The following is a 27,012-nucleotide window of genomic DNA, read 5'->3' as shown; positions in this document are numbered from 1 at the left end:
GAGGAGTCGCCCTCCCCTCACAGGGGACCCACCAGCGGGGGTCTCCAGCCTGGGCCCGGGACGGGTGGACTGGGGTGACCCGGAGGGTCCGGCTTCCAATCCCTCCGCCCCTTTGGCTGGCCCACGAAGCCCCGGATCCCCGCCTCCCTCCGCCCCCCCCAAGCCGAGGCCCAGCACGTGCAAGCGGGGGGCTCGGCGAGGGCGCCCCGGGAACGCTGCCCGGCGTCACGTGAAGGCTGCGATGGGGCGCTGCCGCCCCCTGGTGGGCGAGCGCCGCGCCGGTCCGCTCCCCTCGGGCAGGCGGCGCGGCTAGCCCAGGGGCCGGTGGGCCACCTTCGGCCGGCAGGTGGGAGTCGGGACCCCCGCCGCGCGCGGCCGGTGGCTGAAGCGGCTCGTCGGGCGGGCGAGATTCCTTCCGGCCGCCGCCAGACCCGGCCAGCCGGACCGGCGGGGCGAGAGGCGCTCTTCGCGGGCTCCGGGTCCCGCGAGTGCGGCGGGCGAGCCAGGACCGCCCGGGCTCCCGCGTGCAGAGCCGGGCCTCGCTCAGAGCTGCCGGGAAGCCGCCGCCACGCGGCCGTTCTCCCCGGCCGGGCCGGGCAGCGTCTCCGAGGGCAGCGGCGGAGGCGGCATCGCGGCCCCGGCATCCCAGCGGCAGCGCAGCAGCCCGGCGTCCCCGAGGTGACCCCGAGGCGCCGTGGAGCGAGCGGACCCTCCGTGCGCGCCCCGCCGGCTCCTCTCCGGTCCAAGGCACGGCAAGGACGGCGGCGGCCGCGGTCCCGCTTGACCCGGGCGCCGCTCCCGGGAGGGCAGGAGCCGGGCGGGCGGGCGCCAGCTTGGGGAAGGCGCGCCGGCACGGAGCGGCCGCCCGCCTGGTCCCGCAGCCCGCCCCCCCGAAGGGAAGGGAGGGGGAGAGGCCGTCGCGGGGCCAGGCCGCGCCTCCCTCGGGCAGGGGAGCCAGGGCTGCGGGCCGCGAGGGCAGGGCCGCGCCGCTCGCCTCCGGCCGCGGCTGCTCCGCCGGCGCCTCCCGCGGCGCCCCTCCGGCCGGGATGCCCGCTCGGGCCGGGCGGCGGGCCCCTCGGGGACGGCGGGAAGGGCCTCGCCGCGCCGCGCTCCTGCGCCGCTGCGGACGAGGCGGGGGCGTCCCCCCCGGCCGCCGACGGGCTCCCGGCCAGGCCGGGCTCGGGGCTGAGCGGGCGGGGGACGGCGCCGCAGCCCCGGCGCGGCTTCCTTCCCTCCCCCGCGGCGGGCGGGGGGCTCCCCTCCCCTCCCCCGCCCTCCCCCCGCGCTGCGCCCGCGCTCCCGGGCGGGGGAGGCGCGCCGAGACGCTGCGTCAGCCGGAGGACGGGGGAGGCGCGCCGAGCAGCCCCAGGCCAGGTGAGCGGCGGCGGCGGCCGGCTCGGGGGTCCCGCCGGCGTCAGCGCCGCCGCCGAGGAGCACCGCCCGGCCCCGCCCGGCGGCGTCGCCGGAGCAACGGCAGGGGCGGCGGCGGCGGCGCAGGTGCCTCTCGGAGCGGCGGGCTGCGCGGGCCAGGAAGGCGGCGCTTGGCGGGCGCCTCGGTGCAGCGGCGCGCGGACGGGCCGGGCGGGCGGGCGGGCGGGCGGGGGCAGCCGCGGCGCGGGAGCGGCTCAGTGCGCGGAGCTCAGCCATCCTCTCCCCGCAGCCCCGGCCGGGACCGCGCCCTTCCCGCAGGCCGATGGCGCCCGGCGCCATGGAGGGGCGGCCCCCCTGAGCCCGCGGCCGGCATCCTCCTCGCCCGGGCGGCGGCGGCGGCGGCGAGGATGGCGGGCGACTGAGTCGAGCCGCGGCCGGCAGGAGAAGCGATGCCCCCCCGCCCCGCCCGCCCCCCCAGATAACTCCGCCCGGCAGGTAGGTGGCGGGCGGGGGGGCGCGGCTGGCGAGCGGGGTCCGGCGGCGCGGGGGAGCCGGGGCTGCGCCTCCCTGCCGGCCTTGCCTGCTCGCGCCCCGCCCGGCTCCTCCCGGGTGGAAACGGCCCGGCCCGGCGCGCCGCCCGCCCGGGGCCGCCCGGGGGCCTCTTCGCTCCGGCTGGGTCCGGCGGGGCGGGGGCGGGAGGCCGTCCCGAGCGCCCCTCCCCCGCCACCCTGGTTTGCTACGGAATCGGGTCAAGCGCACGGCGGGCGGGGAAGGCCCGGCGCTCTGCACGGGCTCAGAGGCGGCCTGGCTTCTGGCGCCTCTCTGCTCAGCCGGCCTCTTTCCCGCAGCAGCGCCCCCTCCGGGCGCCCCCGGCCCGCCTTTCGCCGGCCCGCGGAAGATGAACGCCAGCCCCCAAGAAGCCCTGATCTCCGCCTTCCTGCAGTTCATCGAGGCGCGGGGCCGCTGGTGCTACGGGGCGCTGAGCCAGACCTGCCGCCCCCAGGAGCCGCGGCTGCGGAGCGACATGAACCTCCTCTACCGGAAGAGCGGCAAGGTGGAGTGGAAGCAGCCGCCGGAGGCCAAGGGCGAGGAGCCCAAGCGGGGGTGAGCGGGAAGGAAGGAAGGAAGGAAGGAACGCCCCCCCTGGCCCGCTGCACGCCAGGGAGGGGAAGGGGCTCCCGGCGGGGGGGGGGGTCGGCCGGAACCTGAGGAGGGGCCCTGTGCTGTTTCACCCCCTGGTGGGTGGGGTCCTGGCCCCTCCTGGCCCGTAGCCTCTTCTTCCGTCGCCCACCCGTGTCCGAGGGCTTCCCTGTGTGGGCCCACCCCCATCTCCGGGCCAAGGGATGCTTTGCCGTAGAGCCTTCCCCAGCCCCGTGGGGCGAGAGATTTACCCCAAATCTGCTTTGGGCGAGTTTGGCTGCCTTTGTGTGCGTAAGGAGGCGATCGGGCCCAAGTGGAAGTATTAGGGGGGAAAACTCAGTGTAACTTACCAGAATAAATGCCCAGAATAAACCGGGAATTGGTTTGTCTCTTACAGAACTGAGGAAGGTCTTAGGGCTCTTTGTGATGCTGTTTCTTTGCTTTATGAGTTTTCTGCCACAATTGTTAGTTGCGAAGTCGTGTCCGACCCATCGCGACCCTATGGACAACGTTCCTCCAGGCCTTCCTGTCCTCCACCATTTAGGCTCACGCCTCCTGCTTCCGTGACTCCATCCAGCCACCTCATTCTCCATCGTCCCCTTCTTCTCTTGCCCTCCACCTTTCCCAGCATGAGGCTCTTCTCCAGTGAGTCCTTCCTTCTCATTAGGTGGCCAAAGGATTTGAGTTTTAGCTTCAGGATCTGGCCTTCTAAAGAGCAGTCAGGGTTGATCTCCTCTAGGACTGACCGGTTTGATCGGGCCACAATTAGCACTGCACAGGTCAGGGGCGAACAACTGCAGCAACTTCACCAGCTGTTGAAGCACCCAAATTCCTGAGCCAGCGAGGGGAGCAGAAGGCCACAGGTCATAAAGTTGTTGTCCAGCCCTGGCACAGATGAGGGGCCTGAGTTGATGGCTTGCCAAGGACAATTAACCAGGTTAATCTCTCCTGCTGATTTAGAAGGACCCGGTCCCTTCAGTGAAGGTGTACCTGTGATCCTCCTATTGTGTTTTGGTCCTGTAATGCAGGGGTCCCCAACCTTGGCCACTTTAAGACCGGTGGACTTCAACTCCCAGAATTCCCCAGCCAGCATATTCACTGTGGCCCTGCTTACTCTCTTATAATCCCTTCCTCTCCAATCTCTCCGCTTTAAGGGATAGGTGGAAAAAAACAGGCATGGCTGGCTGGGGAATTCTGGGAGTTGAAGTCCACAAATCTTAAAGTTGCCAAGGTTGGAGACCCCTGCTGTAATGTGAGAACGGTTCTTTTGGAAAGTCGACCTTATTGTGGCAATTTAGAACGTTTCGGTTTTTCATTGAGGCTGTGGCAAAGGGGCACCTGGCTGTAAATTCTGATTTTGAATGGATTTGCAACCGATTTCCTGCCAGGCTTATGGTGCATCAGCCGGTTCAGGCTGACGTCCACGTCCCGAGCGATTCTCCTGGTTATCTGAGTTCTGCTGTCCGTCTTAAGGAGTGGGGCTCTGCTGTGGTAATGGGCTGTGGAGTATGGTCTTTGGAGCGGAGAAACCCAAACCTCCTCTTGGTTGTGGGTCACGGTTTGGGCTTGTCGGCTTGCATTCCTTGCTTCCTCGGGATAAACTGCGTTGGGCCAGGGTAGAAAGGCAGAAAACGGATGGCAGAGAAACAGCCAGTGGTCCCTTGAGTCTGCCCACTGACTTTGTTTTTTGGTTTCTTATTCACTTGCTTGCTTGCTTATTTAATGTGTGTGTGTGTGTGTGTGTATACACACACACAAAAAATATACACACGTATATATACCGATACACACACACACACACACGTGTATATACTTTTAATTTTTGTTAAATGATGGACATGTGTTTACTCCAGGATCTTTGAAATGAATTGCCTGCTCTGGAGCGTTAAGGATGACAAAATGGGGGGGGCAGGCCTGTGTGAAGCCCCCGCTGTGGGCCCTGTTTGCAGAAAGGTGGACGGTTGGTGGGGGGGCTCGGCCCACTTGTGAATTCAACCAACCTGCCCAGATGACCCACTAAAATCGCCCACTCTGGGGATGTGTGTGAAGGTCACCCTGCAGCTGACCTGGTCAACGCCGTCTTGCGCTTCCCTTTCTGTCTCTTTGTGTCCGCTTGGAACTGTCTCCCCGCTCTTAGTGCCATCATAGAAGTTAGGGGGGGCTTTGGGTTAGAATGGTTATGTTCCCCCCCTTCTCTCTCTCTCTCTCTCTCTCTCTCTCTCTCTTGTTAAGTGAGTTTTGTCCCATGTTACGACCTTTCTTGCCACAGTTTTTAAGTGAAACGCTGCAGTTGATAAGTTGGTAACACGGACGTTAAGCGGACCTGGCTTCCCCCTTGACTTTGCTTGTCGGAAGGTCGCCAAAGGGGAACACAAGACCCCCACACACACCCCCGGGACACGGCAACTGTCGTAAACGTGACTCAGTTGCCAGCTATCCGAATTTTGATCATGTGGCCCTGGGGAATGCCGCGATGGTCGTAAGTGTGAAAAACGGTGCTAAGTCGCTTTTTTCAGTGATGTCGTAACTTTGAACAGTCACTAAATGGACGGTCGTAAGTCAGGAACGGAACGTAGCACAGGCAGCTGCATCCCGACAGTCCCCAGGGGGATGAGTGGACTCCGGAGAAGCCCAGACGGGGCTACTCCCCGCTTCTCCTGCCCGACCCTGGCTGGGCCCTGCCCTGCTCACCCAAGCCACCCCCCCCCAGGGCACAGGGTCTTTCCTCCCCCAGAGTATCTCCAGGTGGGGTCCCCTGAGAAGTACCCCGAGAGGCTGGCTCCCCCGGGGCCTTTGCAGGGGCTTGCAGAAGAGGCCAGAACAGCAGGAGCCCCGGAAGGCAAAAGGGCTGCAGTTGGCATTGAAGCAATTATTTTATTTTCCACAGAATCTGGGCTGATCTGAACAAAGCGCTTCTGAAACTGGGGGGTGGGGGGGAAGCAGAGAGGCTTAACCCCAGGTAGGACCTTGATGAATTGTGCAATTTGTCAAAGGCTTTTTTTACCATTTTGCTTCTCGGGAACTGCTGGGATGTGCTTGCTGAAGACGCGGGGGGGCTGCTCCTAAGGGCTTCGGCTGCAAAATGTTCCTTCTGCCACAGGGCTGAGCAGGGCGAGAAGCACCTTTGCTCCCCACAGGTGAGGCTTTGGGGAAAGGAGGGGCTGGCTGGCTTCTGGCCGGACTGTCGTAGGAATCAATCAAGGAGAATATTTGCAACTCAGGATTGAGACGAGGGACGCGTGGTGCTCTCTGAGCTTGGCTCTTTTCTCACAGACATTTCATGACCCAACTCAGTGTTAGAAGGGACGGGGGCTTGTGAGGAGGAGGAGGAGGAGGAGGAGGAGGAAGACTGTGGGGTCCTTGGTCCTCTCTCAGCTTGGTAGCTTCCTTCCAGACGTTGCACGACCCAGCTTAGGTAACATCATCAGTGCTAGAAAAGAGTAGGAGGGCCGGTGGGGGGTCTCCGAGATGGGTTCTTTCCTTGCAGACGCCTCATGACCCAGCTAGGGCACGTCGTCAGGGCTGGTAGGGAGTGGGGCATGCTCTCGGGTTACGTCCCAGTGGCTTGCCCTGGCTAAATCAGCCATCAACAGACACACAGAGACAGCTGACTTCTACACACTATGCAAAAGGGGCAATCGACAAGCCCCAAAGGGACCCAAAAGATCAAAACCCCTCCCCCACCATCAGTGCACCCCCAGGTGGGCAGAGATGAAGTCCCAGGTTAACATCAGACCAGCAGTCCAGAAGTGAGCCATACCCCAATCAAGCGGCCAACAGTAAACAGCCCAAGGAGAGAACAGCCCCCAGGGCCACAACCTCACCGCCAGCTGGCAGGGACGGTGTTCCTCAGCTGGGTCACGAAACGTCTGCAAGGAAACGGCGCAGCTCAGACAGCACCAAGGATGTCGCGGCAACAGCCGCCGCCTGTAGTGAGGCAGGTGGGAGCCACTCAGAGGGTCCTTGAGGCAGCGGGCCCCCTCCCCAGTCAAGGAGAGAAGCAGCCTGGAGTTAAGGAGACACTTCCAGACAGTGAGAACGATGAACCAGTGGAACTTCTTGCCTCCGGAAGTTGTGGCTGCTTCATCACTGGAGGCTTTCAAGGAGAGATTAGACAGCCATTTGTCTGGAACGGATGAGAGTCTCCTGTTTGAGCAGGGGTTGGACTAGATGACTGGCCGGGTCTGTTCCGATTCTGGGATTCTGTAAGGCGTTTCACCTTCTCTGTGTTTGAGCAACCAGGCAGAACTGTGACTCTTCCCCAACTCTGTTATTCTACCTACGGCTCTTAAGCCGGGCATTACAAAAGCTTTCCAAAACACAACGAGCCATCATGGTTTGAGGCAACAGGGCAACGAAAGGTGGTCAGAAGCAAGGGCCCCAGGTGCATTGAGGCCCCCGCTTGGCGGCAGCGTTCTAGTTTCAGGATGACATCCAACAGGTGAAGGCCACCTAGAAATTGGCCAGAAGGGATTTGAGCCTCTGGTGCAAATCCTTAGCCTGGCTTGCTAGGTTTTGTGGGAACGCGGCTTGATGCTTCATAACCTTCTGATGGCTGAGAGGGCAGGGGTAGGCAACCTTGGCTCTTTTATGACTCGTGGACTTCAACTCCCAGAATTCCTCAGCCAGCTGGCTCAGGAATTCCGGGAGTTGAAGTCCACGAGTCATAAAAGAGCCAAGGTTGCCTACCCCTGGCTGAGGGACTTGGCAGGAAGTGGCCAAGGGGTCTGGGGTTGAAATGGGCCTCGTGGTATCATAACCTTGTGTGTGTGTGTGTGTGTGTGTGTGTGTGTGTGTGTGTGTGTGTGTAGCAATGTGGATCAGGTGCTGGACCTAAGGAAGTTGATTGAGTCATTGAAGGGATGACCTCACCAGCCTGTGGTCATCTGGGTGTCATGTGTTGTGAACACAGGGCTGGTGGTCAGTTCTTTTAACCAGTCATTAGGTTGAGCCATAGAATCAAATGCTGGGAAGTGATGTGAAAGGGTAGCAAGTCATAGCAGGATTAACTAATTAAAGATTAATTAAATTAAAGAGCTGTGGTGGGAATGCAGTATTGCAGGCTAACTGCCCACCGCCAGCATTTCGATCCTGACCGGCTCAAGGTTGACTGAAGTTACTCAAGGCTGGCTGGGGAATTCTGGGAGTCGAAGCCCACCTGACTTAAACTTGCCAAGGTTGAGAAAGACCTCACCAGCCATCCCCAACAGAGGACTACCCAAATATGGATGGTTTCTGTCGGGTCAGGGAAGGAATAAGAAATCAGCAACCCACTTCCGACTGGCGGTCCTTTGCGGCTTTCCCAGCTACCCTCCTGCAGAACGTGGGGCCAGGTCTGTGGGTCGAGACCCCCGGGTGCTTGCAACTGGGAAGCCCACTCTGAGCTCAAGGAAGAGGCTCTTGGCCAGCAGGATAGAATTCCTGGCCAACTGGCATAGCCTCGTAAGGGGTAAGAGGATCCCTCCCCTGTGAAACTGTCCCTAGGGGCTTCCTGGTGGGTCTGTCCTTTGGGGGGGGACCCAAAGCACCGGGCCCTCCACCGACTTCCAGACGCTTTCCACAAAGCCTCGGAGCAAGGGGTGGTTTGGGGGCCCAGGGGACAAGGGGGTGGGGGCGCACGGGGGAAGATGCCCATCAGGTGTTGGGTGCCAGTGGTTCAACGTGTGTGGTGTGCCAACGGTGGGCTTGGGGCCTCTGGGCAGCATCTCCTGTGCCAAGCTCACTGGGCCCTGGGAGCAAGGCCCTCCCCTTTGTGCTTTCGATTCAGATCTTTGCTGGTGGGGAATTCTGGGAGTGTCTTAAAAGTTACCAAGATTGAGAGAGATGAGGCTCCATTGTTGTATGTTTTCTGTGGTCTTCAGTTTTGTGGGGCGCTTTCCAAGGGGGAGGCGGCCTTGGGGCGCCCGAAGGAACAGGAGCCCCTCGTCTCTCCTCTTCTGCATCCCCCCCCTTCCTAGCTGGCAGCTTGCAAGGGGTTAAGACGCCAGCAGGCTGATGTTGCCGGCTCCTGCAGGTCACCCAGACACAGTTTCCATGGAAACGGCTGGGCCATCAGCCAGCATCCTGCTGCATCCTCATGCTTTTGGTACCCAGGACCCTTCACTCCTGCGAACAAAACCTGGGGAGGGGGTGGGGAACAGGACAACCGATTTCCAAACCTGCCAGCTGGGAGGGGCAGGAAGGAGCAGGGGAAGGGGAGGGCCCCGATGCTGAGAGAAGGGAAAGGGCATTGCGTGGCCTGGTGGGGGGGAGAAAGCCCCACTGTCTGGGGCCTCTGGTTGAAAGGGTCCCTGGTGGGCTGCTGCTTCTTAGGGTCTGCATGAGAAAGCTGCCTTAAGATGCTCGGGGTGGGGGTGTGTGTGACTTGCATCACACTAAGCCAGAACGTTTGTGGCAGTTCGGGCACCGTGTAGGTCTGGGACGTGGCCCTCGTGTCGTATTAACCCAGTTTTGTGTCTTGCGTGAATCCAGGTCAGGAAATCGGGTGATTTGGGCAGGTTCGGTGGCCCAAAGGAGGGGGTCTGTCCAGGAGCTGACCCTGTGCAGCCCTTTCCTCTTTCTCCAGCCTCTTCCGGGCCTGCCCCAAGGGTGCAGGAGCCTCCATGGGGATGACCTTCTTCCTTGCCTGGGCTGGCCCCCCATCCAGCTCCGACGGGTCTGGGGGGTGCCAGACTGGCCACTTGGCGAGGCTCGCTGTCTCCGGAGCAGGGAACAGCGGAGACTTCTTCCCTTGCCCAGCGGCATCTGCCAGGCTGCCAAGAGAGACGGGCTGGGGGACAGGAGAATCTCGGGGGGGGGGGGCGGAGAGGCACTCGACCCACCATTCTTGTTCCCGAGGACTTACTTGCCAGCTGCAGGCTGAGATGCCAAAGCGTGTTTCTCTGCTGTGTCTCACTGGCAAGGATGCCAGGTGGACGAGGGGGCACGGGAGACGGATCCTGAGGCTCTGGGTCTGAGTCCTAGGCTCGGAGGAGGGGGTCTTGAGGGTGCAGTTCCACAAATCCAGCTTCCCTGCCCTGCTTGTCCGACTGACGTGCCCAGATCCGCTTGAGATCCAGGGTTGGTCTCCTGGTGAAGCACAAACAGATGCCATGTTTGTTGACAACAGGAGCGTCCAACCTTGGCGACTTGAAGGCTGGTGGACTTCAACTCCCAGAATTCCCCAGACATTAGTCTGGGAGCTGAAGCCCACACGTCTTAAAGTTGCCAAGATTGGTGACCCCTGGAACTGGAGAGCGGGTTTAGCACCGATAGTCCAGGATGCAAACGTGATTCCTTTGCCATCCCATTAACTGGGTTTGGCATTATATCCGAGAGGCTTCTGGATCCCGTGAAGCAGCTCCCGTGATTTTGGGCAAGGGGCACCAGAGCCTCGCTTAACAACCGTTGCAGCATCCCCATGGTCACGTGATGAAAATTCAGGCGCTTGGCAACTGACTCGTGTTTACGACGGTTGCAGCGTCCCGGGGAGGGTCTCGCGATCCCCTTTTGCGACCTTCTGACAAGCAAAAGTCAATGGGGAAGCCGGAGGTTACTAACTTAAGAACTGCAGTGATTCAACCATGGCAAGGAAAGTCGACAAATGGGGCAAAGTTCGCTTAACAAATGTCTCACAGAGGAACAGAAATTTTAGGCTCCGTTGTGGTTGTAAGTCAAGGATGTACATAACGATGGAGCCCCCCCCCCGATGCAAGGCCGCTCAGCGCCCGGCGCCCTCTCCCCTCCTCTCCCCTCCTGCAGATCGACCAAGGAGACAGGCGTGGGGAAGGCGCGCGACGTGGCCTCCTTCCGCCGGCATTTCAGGATGGGGTTCATGACCATGCCAGCCTCCCAGGAACACGCCCCGCACCCTTGTGCCAGCAGCATGGCGCCCCGCTCTCTCTCGTGTCACTCCGTGGGCAGTGTGGACAGCGGCCCCGCGGATGGGGCGGTGGGTTCTCGCAAGCCGCCCGCGAAGCCGAAGCGGCACCCCAGCACGAAGCTCAGCACGGAGGCCCGGAGCGCCCTGGAGCTGATGGGAAGCAAGAAAGGAGGTGAGGAGGCGCTTTGGACGCCCTTCTGCGGGGGGGTTGGAGAGAAGCCTGGCCTGCAGCCTCTGAGGCTCACCTTGTGGCTTGACTACTGCGATGGGTTCTGCATGGTGCCGCCCTTGAAGACTAAGCAGAAGCTTCAGCTGGTCCAGAATGGGGCCGTGTGAGCAGAAATGGGCACGCACAAAGTTGTGTTGGTTTCCATTTTGCTTCCAGGTGTGATTCAAGAGGTGGGTGGTTACCTAAACAGCCCCCCCCCAGCAGAGGGTCTGAGGGCCTCTTGAGAGGAGCCCTGTCCCCCCTAACATCTGATCTGGCAGGGTTGACACACTCAGGCGTTCCTTTGATTAAAGAGCCCCATCTATGGGGACCAGAGCAGGGCACCTTGCCTGGCACAGGGGCTGCCCTATGGAACCAGGGTACCCCCAAGATCAGATGCCCCACCCCCGCTGACCTTTGAAGCCCCAGCTGTCCGGCCTTTGGCCAGGATGGGTCCAGCCCCTTGTGAAGAGGAGGGGGTGACCGGTTTTACCGCTGTTATTTTCACTTCTACAGTCGTTTCATTTTTAATTTTCAACCATGTTCGGTTTCTTCACCACCACCCACAGCCTTTGGGCTTCGATGGAGGGTGAAGAAAGAGAATAGAATAAAATAAGAATAAAATAGAAGAGAAGAGAATAGGATAGAGTAAAACAACACAATAATTTTAAGGGTGACTTGTTCAAAACTTCAGCAAGCGTGACGCACGCTGAGCAGAGAAGGACAGCGCTGGGCAACTTCGCCTCTCGGCAGTCGGGAAACCGTGCAGGAGGGGGGAGGGTGTCGGCCTCCAGGTTCTCCCCCCCAAGGAAGAAACCAAGGGGGCAAATGAGGGGAGGGGGGAGGGCCCAGAAGGCCCCATGGGAAAGTTGTTGCTGGTCTGACTTTCTGAGGGGGGGTCAGACTTTGGGGAATCCTGGGTGCAGAGGAGGGCAAGGGAGATTATCGGGCGGCTGAAAGACACGAAGAACGGCTGCAGGATTTGGGTCTGGCCAGTCTAGAGAAAAGAAGGGGGAACATGATAGCAGCATTCCGGTATTTGAGGGGCTGCCACAGAGAAGAGGAGGGTCCACCTATTCTCCAAAGCACCAGAAGGCAGGACTAGAAGACCTCCAAGGTCCCTTCCAGGTCTGTTCTGATTGATTGTTGTAAAATCGGGTTGCCGCGTGGCTGACCCAGTTCACAACTGTTACGGCCTTCATGGGACAGGCTCCTCCGTTAGCCGCATGTCGAGGAGGGCCTGTGTGCAGGAGGAATCTTCCGCCCCCTGGAATAAACGTATAAAGAGGGGGTCAACCTAACCTCCCTCCGAAGCACCAGAAGGCAGGACAGGAAACAATGGGTGGAAACTGATCAGGGAGAGAAGCCACCTGGAATTAAGGGGGAGTCTCCTGACAGAGAGAACAATTGACCAGTGGAACAGCTGGCCACCAGATGTTGTGGGCGCTGCAGCCCTGGAGGTTCTTAAGAAGACACTGGGCAACCATTGTCTGTGTCTCCTGCTTGAGCAGGGGGCTGGATTAGAAGACCTCCAGGGTCCTCTTCTCCTATTCTGGAACAGCCCCCTGGGTGTGTGACGCGGGGCCTTCTGCCATCCTCTCCTCCCTTTCTCTGCCAGGGTGCCAGAAGGCGGGGGTGGAGAGCCGAGAGGCCGCTCGCAAGGTGCCCCCACAGAAGCCCAAACGCAGCCCCAACACGCATCTCTCCGTGTCGTTCGACGAAACCTACTCCGGGCGCCTCCCAGGCCCGGCTGCAGGGGGCGCTGTGCAGCGCTACGGCCGTGCCGCGTCCCACAGCCAGGCCAAGGGCTCTGATGTCGAGGAGGATGAGCCGGTCTACATCGAGATGGTGGGGGACATTTTCCGGGGACCCGGCCCCCCCTCCCAAGGAGTCACCGCTGCGGAGGACGACTCGGACGAGAGCGAAGCCATCTATGAAGAAATGAAGTATCCGCTGCCTGAGGAAGGGGGGGAGCCCCGCCCCAATGGGGCCCTCACCTCCCCGGGGCATCAGCCCGCCAAGAAGGAGGCCACCAAGGCAGCGCCAAGCAGCAAGACCTCCCCCTGCGAGATCCCACCCCCCTTCCCCAACCTTTTGCAGCATCGCCCCCCCCTTCTGGCCTTCCCCCAGGGCAAGAAGGGGTACAGAGGTCCCGACGGCTCCAAGCTGCCCATCCTGTGCCATGCCAAGGATGCCCCCTCAGCCCCCATGACCCCCCAGGTGCCCAGCCACCATCATCAGCGGGGCGGCGAGAACCCAGCCCTGGCGCCCTCTGGGCGGGCTCGCAGCCACTCCACACCACTGCCCCCCCAGCCGGCCAGCCAGAGCAAGCCGGACAAGGATCTGCCCGTGTCTCACAGCATGATCTGCCCTTCCGCAAAGCCGCCCCCCACCCTGGCCCTGCCGGTGGCCTCTGTCCCCTCCGGGCTGCCCGGGAAAGACAAGCCAGCTGTCTCGTACACCATGGTTTACTCGGCAGTCAAGGTGACGACTCACACGGCGCCCTCCGAGCAGAAGGAGATCTCGGTCCTGCATGGGATGCTGTGTGCCCGCCCGTCCACCGTGCCTGCTTGCAAGCAGGTGCAGCGCATTTGCACGCTGCCTGAGCCGCCCCCTCTGGGCATGGTGTGGACTTACCCGGCGCCCTGCGTGGGGCTGAAGCGCCCCCCGGCCTACGAGAGCAACAAGAGCCTGGGCACCAAGGCGGCATCGGCTGTCAAAATTCAGCTGCGGGACCGGGCCTTCGACAGCATCAACCAGGTGGTGGCTGGGGAGGAGTGCGGCCGGCCGGCCGGAGAGGAGGAGGCCTTTGGCTGGATGCTGCAGAGGAGGGCCGGCACCCGGAAGGGGAAGGAGCCTGACAGTAAGGGCGGGCGAGAGTGCGGGGCGGGGGTAGAAGAGGGGGAAAGGATGCAGAGAGTCTGACAGCCCGGGCCCAGGGTGGGGAAGGGGCTTTGGTCTTGACCAGAGCATGAATGGGGGGCTGCTCAGGAAGAAGGGGGTGCTGAAGGGAGGCAATTCTGGGTTGGGGTCTCCTATTTGGGGTCACCTGGGGGTATTTCTTCTCCAAGGGGCTCGTCTGCTAACTTAGAGTGGGGAAATTCTGTCCTCGCACCCTGTCTTTTGAGGGATGGCTGGGCGCGGGGGGGTTGAGCCAGGCATTCTATGGATGCCCCCCCTCTGCCCGTTTCTTTCCTTCCCTTGCAGAGGTCCCAGACTGCTCCCAGGCGTGGGAGGGCGGTGAAACTGCTCAGCCCAAACTGGAGAAGGAAGAGAAAGTCCTGCCGAGTCACCCGCAGTCCAGCATCCCGGTCCGCGCGCCCGCCCTCGAGTGTCTGGCCACCAAGATGCCCGGGGGCAGGACCAACCTGCCCATCCCCTGCCAGACCTTCCCTGCCTGTCACCGCAACGGAGGTGAGTGAGCCACGGGGGGGAGGGGCCTCCTTGGGCTGGTGGGCGGCCCTCTTGGCCAGTGGGGAGGGGCGGGGGATCCCCTGTAGGTCTCTGGCCTGTTTGGGGCTGCAGGAGGCATCCTTAATGCGGCTGCAAAGAGGCCGGTGACCTTCAGGGGAAGGCAGACCGCCGCAGGCAAAACAAGACACAGATGCACACAGAAACACACACGACAAACAAATACAAACACACACACACACACACCCGTCAACGGGCAGAAGAGAGCCTGGGAGAATTCTGCTTTATGGGGGAATGGGATCCTTCCTGCCCTGCATTACAGCCTGGCTGTTAGGGGGGGGGTCAACTGAGGGGGGGGGAGCTTGAGGCAAAAGGACTCACGGGTCTCTTCCTTCCACCACCCCCCTTCCCAGATTTCACTGGTGGGTACCTTCTGGGCCGCTCGGCCTCCACTTCGGGCGTCCGACAAGCTGTGATCCACAATCAGAGGCTGTGCAGCCATCCCAGGGACCCAGACAGCCCGGTAGGTGGGGGGAGGGGAGGGGAGAGGGCAGCAGGAGGGGCTCCTGGAAGGGGAAATGGCGCCCCAGGAGGACAGCCTGCCTTCTCAGCTACGTTGGGAAGCAAAATACTTGCAGAACGTAGGATGTTCTTTTAGGGATGGAAATAATGTCGGAAACCAATCTGGTGGGGCTCTCCGAGCACGGTGGTTTTCTTGCAAATATTTCAGGACCCAACTAGAAGGGAGTGAGCTTTGTGGGGGGCGGGGAAGGAAGAGGAAGGACAATTAAGGGGTCACTGCTCTCCGATCTTGATTATCCAACTAGGAAACCTGGTTAGCATAATGGTAATTGGTGGTGATGTTCTGTAGTTCGTTCATGAAACATTTGCAAGAAAAGCACCAATCTCTGAAAGACCAGGGACCCCACTGTCCTCCCCCTCCTCTCCAGAAACCCTCCCTCCCAGCACTGATGAGGTTCCCTAGTTGAGTCACGTAATGTCTGCAAGGAAACCACCCAGCTCAGAGACCCCCAAGGACCCCACAGTCCTCCTCTTCCCCCTCCCCTCCCCTCCTCCTCTCCACACACACACTTCCCTTCTAGCATTGATGATGTTACCTCCTTGGGTCATAAAACATCTGGAACCCCCTCCCAAACAAATTCGGAGAGAACCAAGCACCCCCAATCTCAGGCCTGAGCCACAATTGTCCCCTTCTACTGGAAACACGCAAGGCGGAGAGAGGGAAGGCAGCCCCCCTCCTCAATCCTACCTCAGGCGGCCTCAGGAGAAGAGACTTGCTCGAGGCCCCCATCTGGTCTGCCCACCAGGCTCAGGGAGATGCAGGGCCTCCCCTCCACTAAACTGATGCCCGGGGGGGGAGCGGGGGAGGAAGGCTGAAGGGCACCTGCCGCCCTCGGCCGAAGGACCCCGTCTCCGGTGGGCAGCTGCAGTTGGCTGCCCTTCTTTCCGAAAGCAGTGTTTGCTGACCAAGATGGTTCCCGCTCCCAGCCAGAGTTTTTGTGTGTCTCAGAACTGGGCAGTGCCCGCTTGTGCCCGCAGCCTTCCCACCCACCCCCTTCGGCCACCTGCCAGATTCCCATGGGGGAGGGAGGCGCCTGTGCCCGGCCTCTCCGGGCCTGAAGCCGGGGAAGAGGGGCAAAGGCCGTGGGGGGGCTGGCTCCTAACCCCCCTGCCCCGTTTTTGCAGGCCTTGCCCTATGCCCCCCCGCTGCCTGCCCCGGAGGCCCTGCAGAGCTCGCGAGAGAGGGACGGGAAGCTGCTGGAGGTGATCGAGCGCAAGCGGTGCGTCTGCAAGGAGATCAAGGCGCGGCACCGCCCGGAACGCAGCCTCTGCAAGCAGGAGAGCATGCCCATCCTGCCCAGCTGGCGGAGGAGCACGGAGAGCCGCAAGTCGGGCACCCCGCCCTGCCGCCGCCAGCAGACGGTGCTCTGGGACACGGCCATCTGAGTGGGCAGGGGCTGAGCCCCGAGAACCGGTGCCTTGGGCCGGCCAAGCCGAACTGGTGGCAGGGCCAACCGCTGGCAGCCTGGTCTCCTGCTGGGGACGATCCAGAGATTGGGGAGGGGGGCTAGAAGGACACTTTCTTTCAGGGCAGGGGGAGGGGCCCCTCACCGGGGGCACCTGGGCATCGGAGGCCAGCAGCGCAGCAGCCCACCGGAAGCCCAGCTGCCCGCAGCATGGATGCCGAGCGAATGGTGCCGCAGGACATCTCTGACCAGTCTTGGGGGGGGTCAGGGCAGGGGCTGGGGGGGTCTCTGTGTGGGGGGGCTCCTCTTCTGGGCCAAAAGCTGCTGGAGGGCAGGCGGTCCACTCCACCCACCCACCCCTGGGTTTCTTCCACTTCTGAGAATGACCCTGGGAAAAGAGGGGTGTGCCGATTTTGGAGGTACCCCCGGTTAAAGGCCTTCCATGTTTGAAGCTGTGTGGACCTCCTGACTTGTGGTGCTGAGTTCTAGGTCTGCCAGAGCTCAAAGGAAGGAAGGAAAAGAAAGAAAGAAAGAGAAAGAGAGAAAAGCTGTGGATAAGAGTGGAGGAAACATCCCAAGTAGGAGTTTACAGGGAGTCCTCGGCTTACGACCGAAATTTAGCCCAAAATTTCCATTGCTAAACGAGACAGTGAATTTTGCCCCATTTCACCACCTTTCCTGCCACACCTGTTAAGGGAATCGCTTGCGGTTGTTAAATTAGGAATGCGGTTGTTAAATGAATCCGGCCTCCCCCTTGACTTTGCTTGTCGGAAGGTCGCAAAAGGGACACCGTCATAAATAGGAGTCAGTTGCCAAATGTCCGAATTTTGATCATTTGACCGTGGGGAGTTCTGCAACGGTCGTTAAGTGAAAACGGTCCTAAGTTGCTTTTTTTCTACGCCGTTGTAACTCGCAAACAGTCACTGAGTGAAAAGTGGCATCCTTGGCAAAACTAAAAGCCTAAAGTCGACTCTCTCCCAAGCCCAACAGCCTGCGACAAAATCACGAAACACTTATTTTCCAACGTGTCAAAAACGATGTAAAAGAAAATGGGTTGGGGGCGAAGCAGTTGGTGGATGAGTAATCCCCCCCCCCCGAGGTTCCTTCCCTTTTAGAGGAGGGGACTTAACCTAGGCTGGAAACGGGCAAATCCTCGAGTCTTTTTCACTTTTTACTAGCCAGTTTGCCAAAACCCATGATTCTCCCCCCACCCCCACCCGAAAAAAGGCAGAAAGTTTGAATGGAAATAAGGTGTGCCTCGGAGGGGATCTGATTTTTTTTAAAAGTCTGGCAGTGTGTTGCGGTTCATAATTTGGCAGTGAGGATGTTGTGGTTGTTGCAAGCACATTGAGGTGGGTAAGTTAATTCTCTGTCCTTAGCAGGAAATGTGTGTCTTTAATGCTGGAACAGCGTTTCTCAACTTTGGTTAACTTTTAAGATGGGTGGACTTCAACTCCCAGAACTCCCCAGCTAACTGGCTGGGGAATTCTGGGAATTGAGGTTCACCCATCTTAAAAGTTAACCAAAGTTGAGAAACGCTGTTCATGACAAAAAACTTGATCCCTCTTTTTGGGTTCTGGAAGACTCGGAAACTCCAGGGTTCCTCCGCAGGTTAAACACAGGGTAGACCGTGGTTTAAACTCGTGCCAAACCCCCATTCTATGCTTGTTGTACCTGCGCTCAGCACCTCACCTGGGCCAGGGCGAATCCTTCTTTCTCCAGGCCCGTCTCGCCCCACCCCAGAGCTGAGTGAGGGGGTCAGCCAGTCTTGGGAAAGGGTGGGGGACACGGGGGTCAGCCTCCTCCGCATTTAGCGTTGCAGATGGCAAAACCAATCAAGGGTCTTCCATCGTTTCAGCCGCCTGGCGGCCTTTCCCAGTCCATGCCACGCCCTGGGCATAGCCCAGTCTCCCCACCAGCTCCGGTGCCCACCCTGCTTCATTCCCTGTGCCACCTAAGCTGGCCTCAGAATCAGAAGAGCGCTGGAAGGGACCTTGGAGGTCTTCTAGTCCAGCCCCCTGCTCAGGCAGGAGACCCTAAGCCAGGGGTAGGCAGCCTTGGCTCTTTTATGACTGGTGGACTTCAACTCCCAGAATTCCTGAGCCAGCATGGCTCAGCTTGGAAACCCCTCCCTTTCCCCTCAGCATGGCTGGCTCAGGAATTCTGGGAGTTGAAGTCCACCAGTCATAAAAGAGCCAAGCTTGCCTGGACCAATTCAGGTAAGTGGCCGTCCAGTCTCTTAAGGCCTTAAGTCTCACGGCCCTGTCTTGACGGTCCTTGCTTTGTGTCCAGGTGCCCCTGTTCTGACGCTGCTGAGCAAACTGGGAATTAGGGTCCCATCTGCCGTGCAAGGATTTGACCAACCTGTTTGAAGTTAGCCCCTCCCCCCCAATGGCTCTGGACCCCTTTAGGATTCGTTCTGCTCCCCCCCCCCCAGCACCACTCAACGTGTCCCATTTCTGCTTCCAATTGTGGCTTGGTAAAAGCCGCTGTTTTCTGTTAGCGTCCCAAAGACTTGGCTGGACCAGTTTAGACGCTGGCGTGAATCCGTTTTACAAATTAGGACGACGGACACAGCAGCGACATAAACAAAATAATAATAATAATAATTCAAACCCTAAAAGGCACCACGGTGGGGCACAAGAGGAACCCAGTTGGGGACTTCTGGGTCCGATGCTCAACACCTCCCCCCTCCCCGATTTAAATATTTCACAAGATTGTCTAGTGTAGCAAGATGAAACTGCTTTGCAAAAATATTTATGCTGGGGAATTCAAGGGAGGGTATTTATATATTAAAAAAATGAAGGAAAGAAAATAAAATTGTCACGCTGGTTGCTAGTCTCTGGGTTACTTTCGTTGGCTCAATTCTCAGCTTTGCATGGGCTAGGGAATTCTGGGAGTTGAAGTCCACCTAGCTCAGGGGTAGGCAACCTTGGCTCTTTTATGACTCGTGGACTTCAACTCCCAGAACTCCTGAGCCATCACAGCTGGCTCAGGAATTCTGGGAGTTGAAGTCCACGACTCATAAAAGAGCCAAGGTTGCCTGTCCCTAACCTAGCTTAAAACATGCAGGCTGGGGAATTCTGGGAGTTTAAATAGAGAAAGATCTGCTAATATAAGTAAGGAAAGAGGAGAGGAGACTTCTCCAGTTGTGGCTGAAGGCCAGCGAGGGCTGGTGGGTTAAATTATAAAATTAATTTTAAATAAATTCAGGCTGGAGAATCTTTGGGGAGTCCCCTCAGATGAAGGCTGGTTAAAAGGGCTTCCTTGACACAGCTGTGGGCTCCCTGTACTGGGGGGGGATGGTTTAGTGAATTCTGCACCCCTGTTCCAAGCAGTGCATATACAATTAGGGTTCCTCCCCCCCCATCTGTTACTTGATAAGAGTCTAACATCTTCTGTGGAGCATATATTAACAGAAGCCGTTGTTAAGGTGTGAGGTGCTAGTGAAGTGTCAGATTTTTCCCTTCTCTTCAGAAAAGTGCTCCCACCGAGCCGAAGAAGGTAAAATGGCTGCATTCAGACTCCCAATGCAACCCCCCCAAAAGGGATTAAGGGGAGACGAGAGAGAAAGAAGGCAAATTTAGGGCCCACGTTCCACCACCTTTTTAGGGGCGTTGTCCCTGGCCAAGAAAGACTCAGTTCCTTTGTGGATGTCCTCCTGCCACTAAATGGGGTAAGCTTGCTATGCCTGGAGGCCAGTGGCCCCCATGGCCCAGGTGGAGGGGGGCCCTCCGTCTCCTGGCAAGTGGCCCTGCGAAGGCCTCAGTTCAGCCAAGCTGGGAGGCAGAGAAGGAGAAGGAGGGGGGAAAGTGGAGTGAGCACTCTGGGTCCTGCCTGGCCCCACATTGCTACAGATTACCCCCAAGGAAATGTGGGTCATCCTGGAGAAGAAGCAAGAGTCATTGTAGAATTTAGAATGGAATGGAATAGAATAGAATACAGAATAGAATAATAAAATACAGAATAGAGTAGAGTAGAACAGAACAGAATCATAAAATATGGAAGGGAAGGGACCTTGAAGGTCTAGTCCAGGTGTAGGCAACCTCGGCTCTTATTTATTTATTTATTTAATTAATTAATTAATTAAATTTCTATACCGCCCTATTCCCGAAGGACTCAGGGCGGTTTACAGGGCAGCATAAAATACAATATAAAAATAATATAGAATTAAAATGCATTAAATTAATTAAGCCCAATTAAAACAATATTTAAAAAGCTAAAACCCCTTCAGTCTTTTATGACTCGTGGACTTCAACTCCCAGAATTCCTGAGTCAGCTGACTCATAAAAGAGCCGAGGTTGCCTACCCCTGGTCTAGTCTAACCCCCTGCTCAGGCAGGAAGCCCTATTATACCATTTCAGACAAGTGTCAGTCCAGCCTCTTCTTGAAAGCTTCCGGTGATCAAGGGGGGCTCCAAGAAGGACCCCAAAGGATGACTTGTTCCCCTTCTCGAGGGTCCTCCCAGTGTAGGTCATCTCAGACGGAATTGAAGCTTGGGGTGGGGGGACCCTGCTTTGCTCCTTCCAGCCGCTGAGGCTCTGGATGACTTTCAAGGTCATTCACCTTTTGTTAGCAACGGGTTAGGGTCCTCCTATGGTGCCCAAGAGCCCTCCCCCTTCCTCTGCCTCTCCCTTATCCCTCTCCTCTCTCTCCGTTTCTTTTATCCCTTTCTCTTAGGACACACTCTCTCTCTCCTTATTCTCCCTCTCTTATTTCTCTCATCCCTCTGTCTCATCCTCTCTTATCCCTCTCTTGCCCTTATCCCTCCCTCTTCTCTCTTTTATCCCTCTTTTGCTCCCTTATCTCTCTCCTCTCTTTTTCTTATCCCTTTCTCTTATCCCTCTCTCACTCTCTTAGCTGTCTTATCCCTCTCTCACCCTTATTCCTCCTTTTCTCATCTCTCTATCCCTTTCTCTTATGCCTCTCTCTTTTCTCTTACTCTTATTCCTCCCTCTCTTATTTTCTCTTATCCCTCTGTCTTGTCCTCTCTTCTCCAACTCTTATCTCTCTCTTGCCCTCTTATTCTTCCCTTTCTTATCTCTCTCACTTTTTTATCCCTTTCTCATGCCCCCTCTCTCTTTCTCTTATCCCTCTCTCGCCCTTATTCCTCCCTCTCTTATCTCTCTTGCTGTTTAAAATCTTTTTAATCCCTCTCTTTTGCTCTCTTATCCCTCTCTCTCTCTCTCTCTTATCTGTCTCTTGCTCTTACCCTGTCCCTCTTATCTCTCGCTTTCTCTTATCTCTCTTAGCCCTCTCTGTCTTATCCCTCTTTCTCTGCCTTCTTCTTCTTCTCCTCTCCCTCTCTCCCCAACCCTGCCAGATCCAGCTATAGAGCCACAAAGCTGTGGCAAAGAGCCTGTCCAACACGGTGTCACATTGCGTCAGAGGTTGGTGGTGAAAGGGAAGGGGTAGTGGTTCTTCCCTAAGAGCCCAGGACAGGGGTGTCCACCCCCCTCCGGCAGTCCTCTGGGGCAGAAGCACTGGAGCACCTGGTCCTCTGGCGCCACCTAGAGTCCACTTCCACCCCACCTTCTGTCTCCCACAGGAAGGGGGGGGATACAGCTCTCCACCAGCGCCCCCCCCCCCGAAACAGCCACCATGTCCCCAACTTGGCCCTGTCCTGAAAGTGACCGGCCCACCTTGAGTCCGGGGTGCTGCTGGGCCTAATCTCAACACCAACAGTCCTCCAAAAGGGGGGTGTCAAAAATCCCCCTCCCATCAAAGTCTACCTTCAGAGGAATGTGACTTACGTTGGGCCTTCCCTATTCTCTATGGGGGCGGCCCACCAGAAAACTCTGTCCCTCTCCCCAAAAGAAGGGAAGTGCCCTTTTCACTGCCCCCCCCAGTGCTGTTGAGCAGCCCCCCAGGTGGGAAAGGAAATCGGGGAGGGGTGGGTGGTTTCTAGCCCAAGAAAGATGCTTTGAGCAGACCTGCCTCTGCCTGCCATTTCTCTTGGCACGGATGGGCACGGAAGAGGGTGGGGGGAGCGGCTCCTCCGGTGCCAGTCTTAAAAGGGCCCCGTGGCCCCCATCTGTGGGGAAATGATGGCAGAATGTCTCCCTTTGTGCCAGGCCTTTAAGAGCCAAGAGCAGACGGGTTCTGTGCCACGAGCTGGCACCAAAGGACGCCTTGCCCAGCCCGGCCAGACAGACCCCGTCTGGCTTCTGTCACAAGCCTTGCGGGCTCCTTCCAGCTGGCATCTGCTTTGGCAGGCACTGCCCTGAAGATCACTACTCTCCCTACAAGGCCACCAGATCCTGTGCCGCCCACTGGATGCCAGTGCTTCAACTGTGAATACGCCAAAGGGCCCAGGCTCCTTGGGCTGGGAGAGAAACAGCTGCCTTCCTCTCCCTTCTGGGTAGGACCATCCCGTCCCAAATGCCATTTGGGACGGGATGGTCCTACCCAGAAGGGGGGGGCATTTGCTTAGGAGCCAATTCAGCCCCTAACTGCCTTTTGATCAAGAGAAAAACAGGAGGGCTCAAAGGGCCCTTGGTCTCCCACCTCTGCTCTCCCAGCCCCAGTGAACGGCACCCTCCTCAGTTGTGATCCATCCAGGCCTGTCGCTCAGCCCCATTTGACTCCTTGAAATTAAAGATGGTGCGCCCCAAGACGTCCAGTCAGGTCAATTCGGGCACGGAACAGGTCCCTGTTTTCAACAGGGGGCGCTCCAGAGTAAGGGGCCGGCAGCTATGGCCCTTTACAACCTGTGGACTACAACTCCCAGAATTCCTGAGCTGGGATGGTCGTAAAGGGGCCATACTCCTGCTCCATACTTTACTACTTTTGAGTAGGTGGCTAGACTAGCTGGTGTAGCCACAGAACTAGGATTGATCCAGAAAGCACCTAGCCCAGGGGTGGGGAACCTTGGCTGTTTTTATGACTTGTGGACTTCAACTCCCAGAATTCCATGCTGGCTCAGGAATTCTGGGAATTGAAGTCCAGAAATCATACAAAGAGCCAAGGTTCCCCACTGCCGGGCTAGCCAAACACCTGGCTGGCAGGGTAAAGTTTATAACGGATCAGGAAGGAGATTTCCGTGGCATCAACCTCCTTGTTGCCTCTGCTGGACGGCTGGCCATTTGCAAGCTTGAACAGTCTTGTGCAAAAGTACTCACAGTGTAAGAGAGTTGACAAGAGACCTTGGAGGTCATGTAGTCCAGCCCCTTGCTGAAGCAAGAGACCTTATATTGTTTCAGACAAATATGTAATGTAATCAGAATGGAGCTGGAAGGGACCTTGGAGGTCTTCTAGTCCAGCCCCCTGCTCAAGCAGGAGATTCTATCCCATCTCAGACAAGTGGCTGTCCAGTCTCTTCTTAAAAACCTCCAGTGATGGAGCGCCCACAACTTCTGGAGGCAAGTTGTGATTCTGCAAGTCTAAAGACTGATTAATTGTTCTGTCTGGAAATTTTTCCTTAGTTCTAGGCTGGTTCTCTCTTGAATGAATTTCCATCCATTGTTTCTTATGTAGAAAATAGGCTGAAACACAACCCCTGCTCTTCTTCAGGGCAGCCCCTGAAATATTGGAACACTGCTACCGTGTCACCCCTAGTCCTTCTTTTCACTAGACTAGACATACCCAATTCCCACCCACCCACCCAACATTTCTCATATGTTTTATCCTCCAGTTCCCTGATCATCTTTGTTGTTCTTCTCTGCACTCTTCCCAGATTCTCCCAGATATTTTTTATATCATGGTGTGGGAAGTCAGCCACCCAGGGAAGGAAATATAAAAGGGCAGAAATATATTTCCTCAAAGGATGTTAAAGAGGCAGAAAAGCATGCCCAGTTTTTTCAGTAGCCCCAAGTCTCCCTCCCCCAAGCAGAAACCAGCTCTGCAGAAATGCAGATGTAAATAATCCAGGAAGGTTGGACGCCCCCAGCTAGATGATTGAGAAGACAAAGACACCTAAAATCTACATAGCCCACCCAAACTCTAAGACAGGACATAATAGGGTTAATCCACAGATGCCAAAGGGACACAGGTCAAATTACACGACACAGGAAATGCAAAGCCTCAAACAGGAGCAGGAAACAACCTCGAGAGCCCCAGAGGGTATAAAAACCCACTCCCTACATGTGCTCCTTCTCTCTTTTCCTCCAGAGCCATCTTCCTGTCTGGCTCTCCTCTTCAATAAAACTGCAACCTTCTTTCTAAAGCAGTCGCCATGTTGTTTATTCCCAGCTTGGACTGAACCCTGATGAAGACTTTTCCTTCAACAACAGTGACCAATATTCCAGGTGTGGTCTTACCAAGACATTATAAAGTAGCACATTATAAAGTGGCACCTGCATTTGGTCATGATATCCAAAATGGAGACCCAAAGGTGCTTTTTTCTAAAGGCAAGTGAACTTTCTTGTTTTTGTTGGAAGACGTTTTGCTTCTCATCCAAGAAAAATTGCAGACTCCAGGAACCATTTGTGCTTCAGTTTGAGATAATAATAATAATAATAATTTTATTTATATACCGCCCTTCTCCCGAAGGACTCAGGGCGGTGAACAGGGCAGATATATAAAAAATACAAAAATACAAAAGTTAAAAGAAAATTAAACATATGCCCAACTAAAAACAGTAAATACATACATTAAAAATGACAATAAAAACCCAACCCATCCCCCATCAGGCCAGGCCGGCTTGTTCAAATAAGAGTGTCTTCAGATCGCGACGGAAGGAGCGAAGGTCAGGTGCCATCCGGAGCTCAACCGGCAACCGATTCCATAGCTCCGGGGCTCCCACAGAGAAGGACCTCCCCCTGGGGGCCACCAGTCGACATTCTCTGACCGGTGGCACCCTGAGGAGGCCCTCTCTGTGGGCACGCACAGGGCGGAGGGGAGTTGATGCCGGCAGCAGGTGCTCCCTAAGGTACTCCGGACCCATGCCATGTAGGGCCTTAAACACCATTACCAGTACCTTGAATCTCACCCGGAAGAGATTCAGACAACACAAACTCATCCCCAACAGCTGGCGCTTGTGTTCAACAGTGAAGGGACACAGGGCAGAAAACATCCTGCAGAAAACACAGCTCCACAACACAGCCCTTTCAGCAGTTCCAAGAAGGCTCCACACCCATTTGCACCACTCAGGTGACTCTCAGGACGCAGATAAACCTCCAAATGGCCTCAATGACCCTCTGAAAGAAGGCAAATGACCAGCTGTCTGCAAGGAGTATAAATCCTCCCATTCCCCACCATCCAGTCAGAGCTGAAGAAGCTTCTGGGATGAGAAGAGAAACATCTTCAAGCAAAAACAAAGCAAGCCCAGTTGCCTCTTGAAAAAAAGCACCTTTGGGACAGCCATGTCCTGGATGACAGGGAATCTCCACAGACATGGAAGATGGGTACTTTCAAATGAGACATGGAGCTGGAGAGCTTCTTCCCAGGGCTCCAAATTTGCGCATGTGTGTGTGTGTGTGATCTCTGGCGCTTTTTTCAGCTGACCCTCCTGCCATCCGCAGAAGTCGGACACTTGATCAGATTGGCTCAAAATTCAAAGCTGCCAATTTGGTAGAGGAAAGGGCAGCCTGGCCAGCTATGGGGGGCATTTGGGTAACAGACCCGGAGCCAGAGGAACATTATTCCTCAAAGGGACAGGTGCCCTGTTTTTAAGGAACGATGTGGGGCGGGGGGAGAAATGAGCTGTGCCAAGTTTGCAATATACGCAATAATCTCTTGTGGAGAGTGAAGTTCCAGCTGACCTTTATAGAACGGTTGCACCATCTTTCCTTTTTCTGGGAAAAGCCTCAACTGAGAATTGCAAGAGGGTGTTTTGCTCAAGTGTCACTTTGCTGAGGGACTTGTGATGCCACGTGCAGCCTGGACCGATTATAGTACTGGATGCACTTCCATAATTTCAAGCTCACGGTGTCAACAAGCTAAGCAACCTCTGGAATCTGAGGGGAGCGTGTCCCAGGAAGAAAAGAGGATACAGCCGTTGGATTCTCACTCCGTGGGCGAGCCGGCCTTCCAATCTCTTTGCAGCTTGCTTGGCAAGATTTTCTAAAGTGGTTTGCGTTGCCTCCTTCCTCAGACGGCCAGGAAAGAGGGAGAAGAGATAAACCTTCTCCACTGTCCATATTAAGCCAAATTTTCAGGTAGTCTTCAACTTACGATCACAGCTGAGCCCAAAATTGCTGCTGCTAAGCAAACAACCTGCCTCCAGAAGCGGTGAATGCTCCAACACTGGAAGTTTTTAAGAAGAGACTGGACAGCCACTTGCCTGAAATGGCATAGGGTTTTCCGCCTGAGCAGGGGGTTGGGCTAGATGACCTCCAAGGTCCCTTCCAACTCTATTATTATTGTTAAGGGAGTTTTGCCCCATTTCATGACTTTTCTTACCAGAGTTGTTAAGTAAATCACTGTGGTGGTTGTTAGTAACACGGTTACTAAGTGAATCTGGCTTCCCCATTGAATTTGGTTGCAAAAGGGGACACTGGAATGGTCATAAACGTGAGTCGGTGGACAAGCATCTGAATTTGATCACGTAACCATGGGGATGTTGCAATGGCCATCAGCGTGAAAAAGGTCATAACTCGCCTTTTTCAGGGCTGTTGCAACTTTAAACGGTCGCTAAATGAATTAGTTGCAAGGGAAGGACTGCCAGTACTAGCTTCCTTCTTTGTAGCTGGGTGTTATGTTCTGCGCTCTGTGGGAGAACTCGCACACATGTTTCATAACTCTTTCCAGGGCCAGGAAATTCTTGGCTTTTGAGGGGTCTCCAGGGGCTGCAGCCCACCTTAACCCTGTAACATGGCTTGGCTTACTGTCTGCCTTCAGTGCAACTGCGGTGTCCATTGACGGCTCAGCCCTGCAAGGCCGTCTCCTTTAGCACTCAAGAAACACTCTGTAACTAGACATTATTCATGGAGCCACAACTGTGTTTTACTTTCTCCCGCGGTTCCTGTGCATAACCCTGTCTTTTGATATGGTTCTATTACCTGTAAGTTAGCAGTTTCCAAATTCTAGGCCAGGAGTGTCCAGTCTTGGCCACTTTAAGACTTGTGGATGCCAACTCCCAGCTGGGGAATTCT

At 56.8% G+C, this 27,012-nt stretch overlaps 1 protein-coding gene across 2 annotated transcripts; it reads left to right on the top strand.

Annotated features, from left to right (window-relative positions):
• Positions 1 to 1,297: 1,297 nt before the first annotated feature.
• LOC308678164 (neuronal tyrosine-phosphorylated phosphoinositide-3-kinase adapter 1-like) lies at positions 1,298 to 16,231 on the top strand. Of its 2 annotated transcripts, none has more exons than XM_081345110.1 (8): positions 1,298 to 1,374; positions 1,661 to 1,866; positions 2,223 to 2,475; positions 10,252 to 10,544; positions 12,199 to 13,443; positions 13,788 to 13,994; positions 14,405 to 14,514; positions 15,699 to 16,231. In XM_081345110.1, exons 3-8 carry the CDS (start codon positions 2,270 to 2,272, stop codon positions 15,957 to 15,959), a joined length of 2,322 nt encoding a protein of 773 aa, XP_081201236.1. In that variant the 5' UTR covers positions 1,298 to 1,374; positions 1,661 to 1,866; positions 2,223 to 2,269; the 3' UTR covers positions 15,960 to 16,231. The 2 variants fall into 2 exon arrangements, with proteins under 2 accessions (XP_081201236.1, XP_081201237.1); XM_081345111.1 differs by having other exon boundaries at positions 2,220 to 2,475.
• Positions 16,232 to 27,012: the final 10,781 nt, after the last annotated feature.

Source organism: Vipera berus, assembly GCF_964194415.1.
Source record: "Vipera berus genome assembly, chromosome: Z".
Taxonomy (NCBI): Eukaryota; Metazoa; Chordata; class Lepidosauria; order Squamata; family Viperidae; genus Vipera; species Vipera berus.
Note: the sequence above shows the minus strand (reverse complement) of the source record. Positions and strands in the feature narration are given on the sequence as shown.

Coding starts and splice junctions, on each gene's coding strand:
- LOC308678164 (XM_081345110.1), top strand. CDS start 2,270: ATGAACGCCAGCCCCCAAGAAGCCCTGATCTCCGCCTTCCTGCAGTTC. Junction 10,545..12,198: donor GATGGGAAGCAAGAAAGGAG/GTGAGGAGGCGC, acceptor TTTCTCTGCCAG/GGTGCCAGAAGGCGGGGGTG. Junction 13,995..14,404: donor TGCCTGTCACCGCAACGGAG/GTGAGTGAGCCA, acceptor CCCCCTTCCCAG/ATTTCACTGGTGGGTACCTT.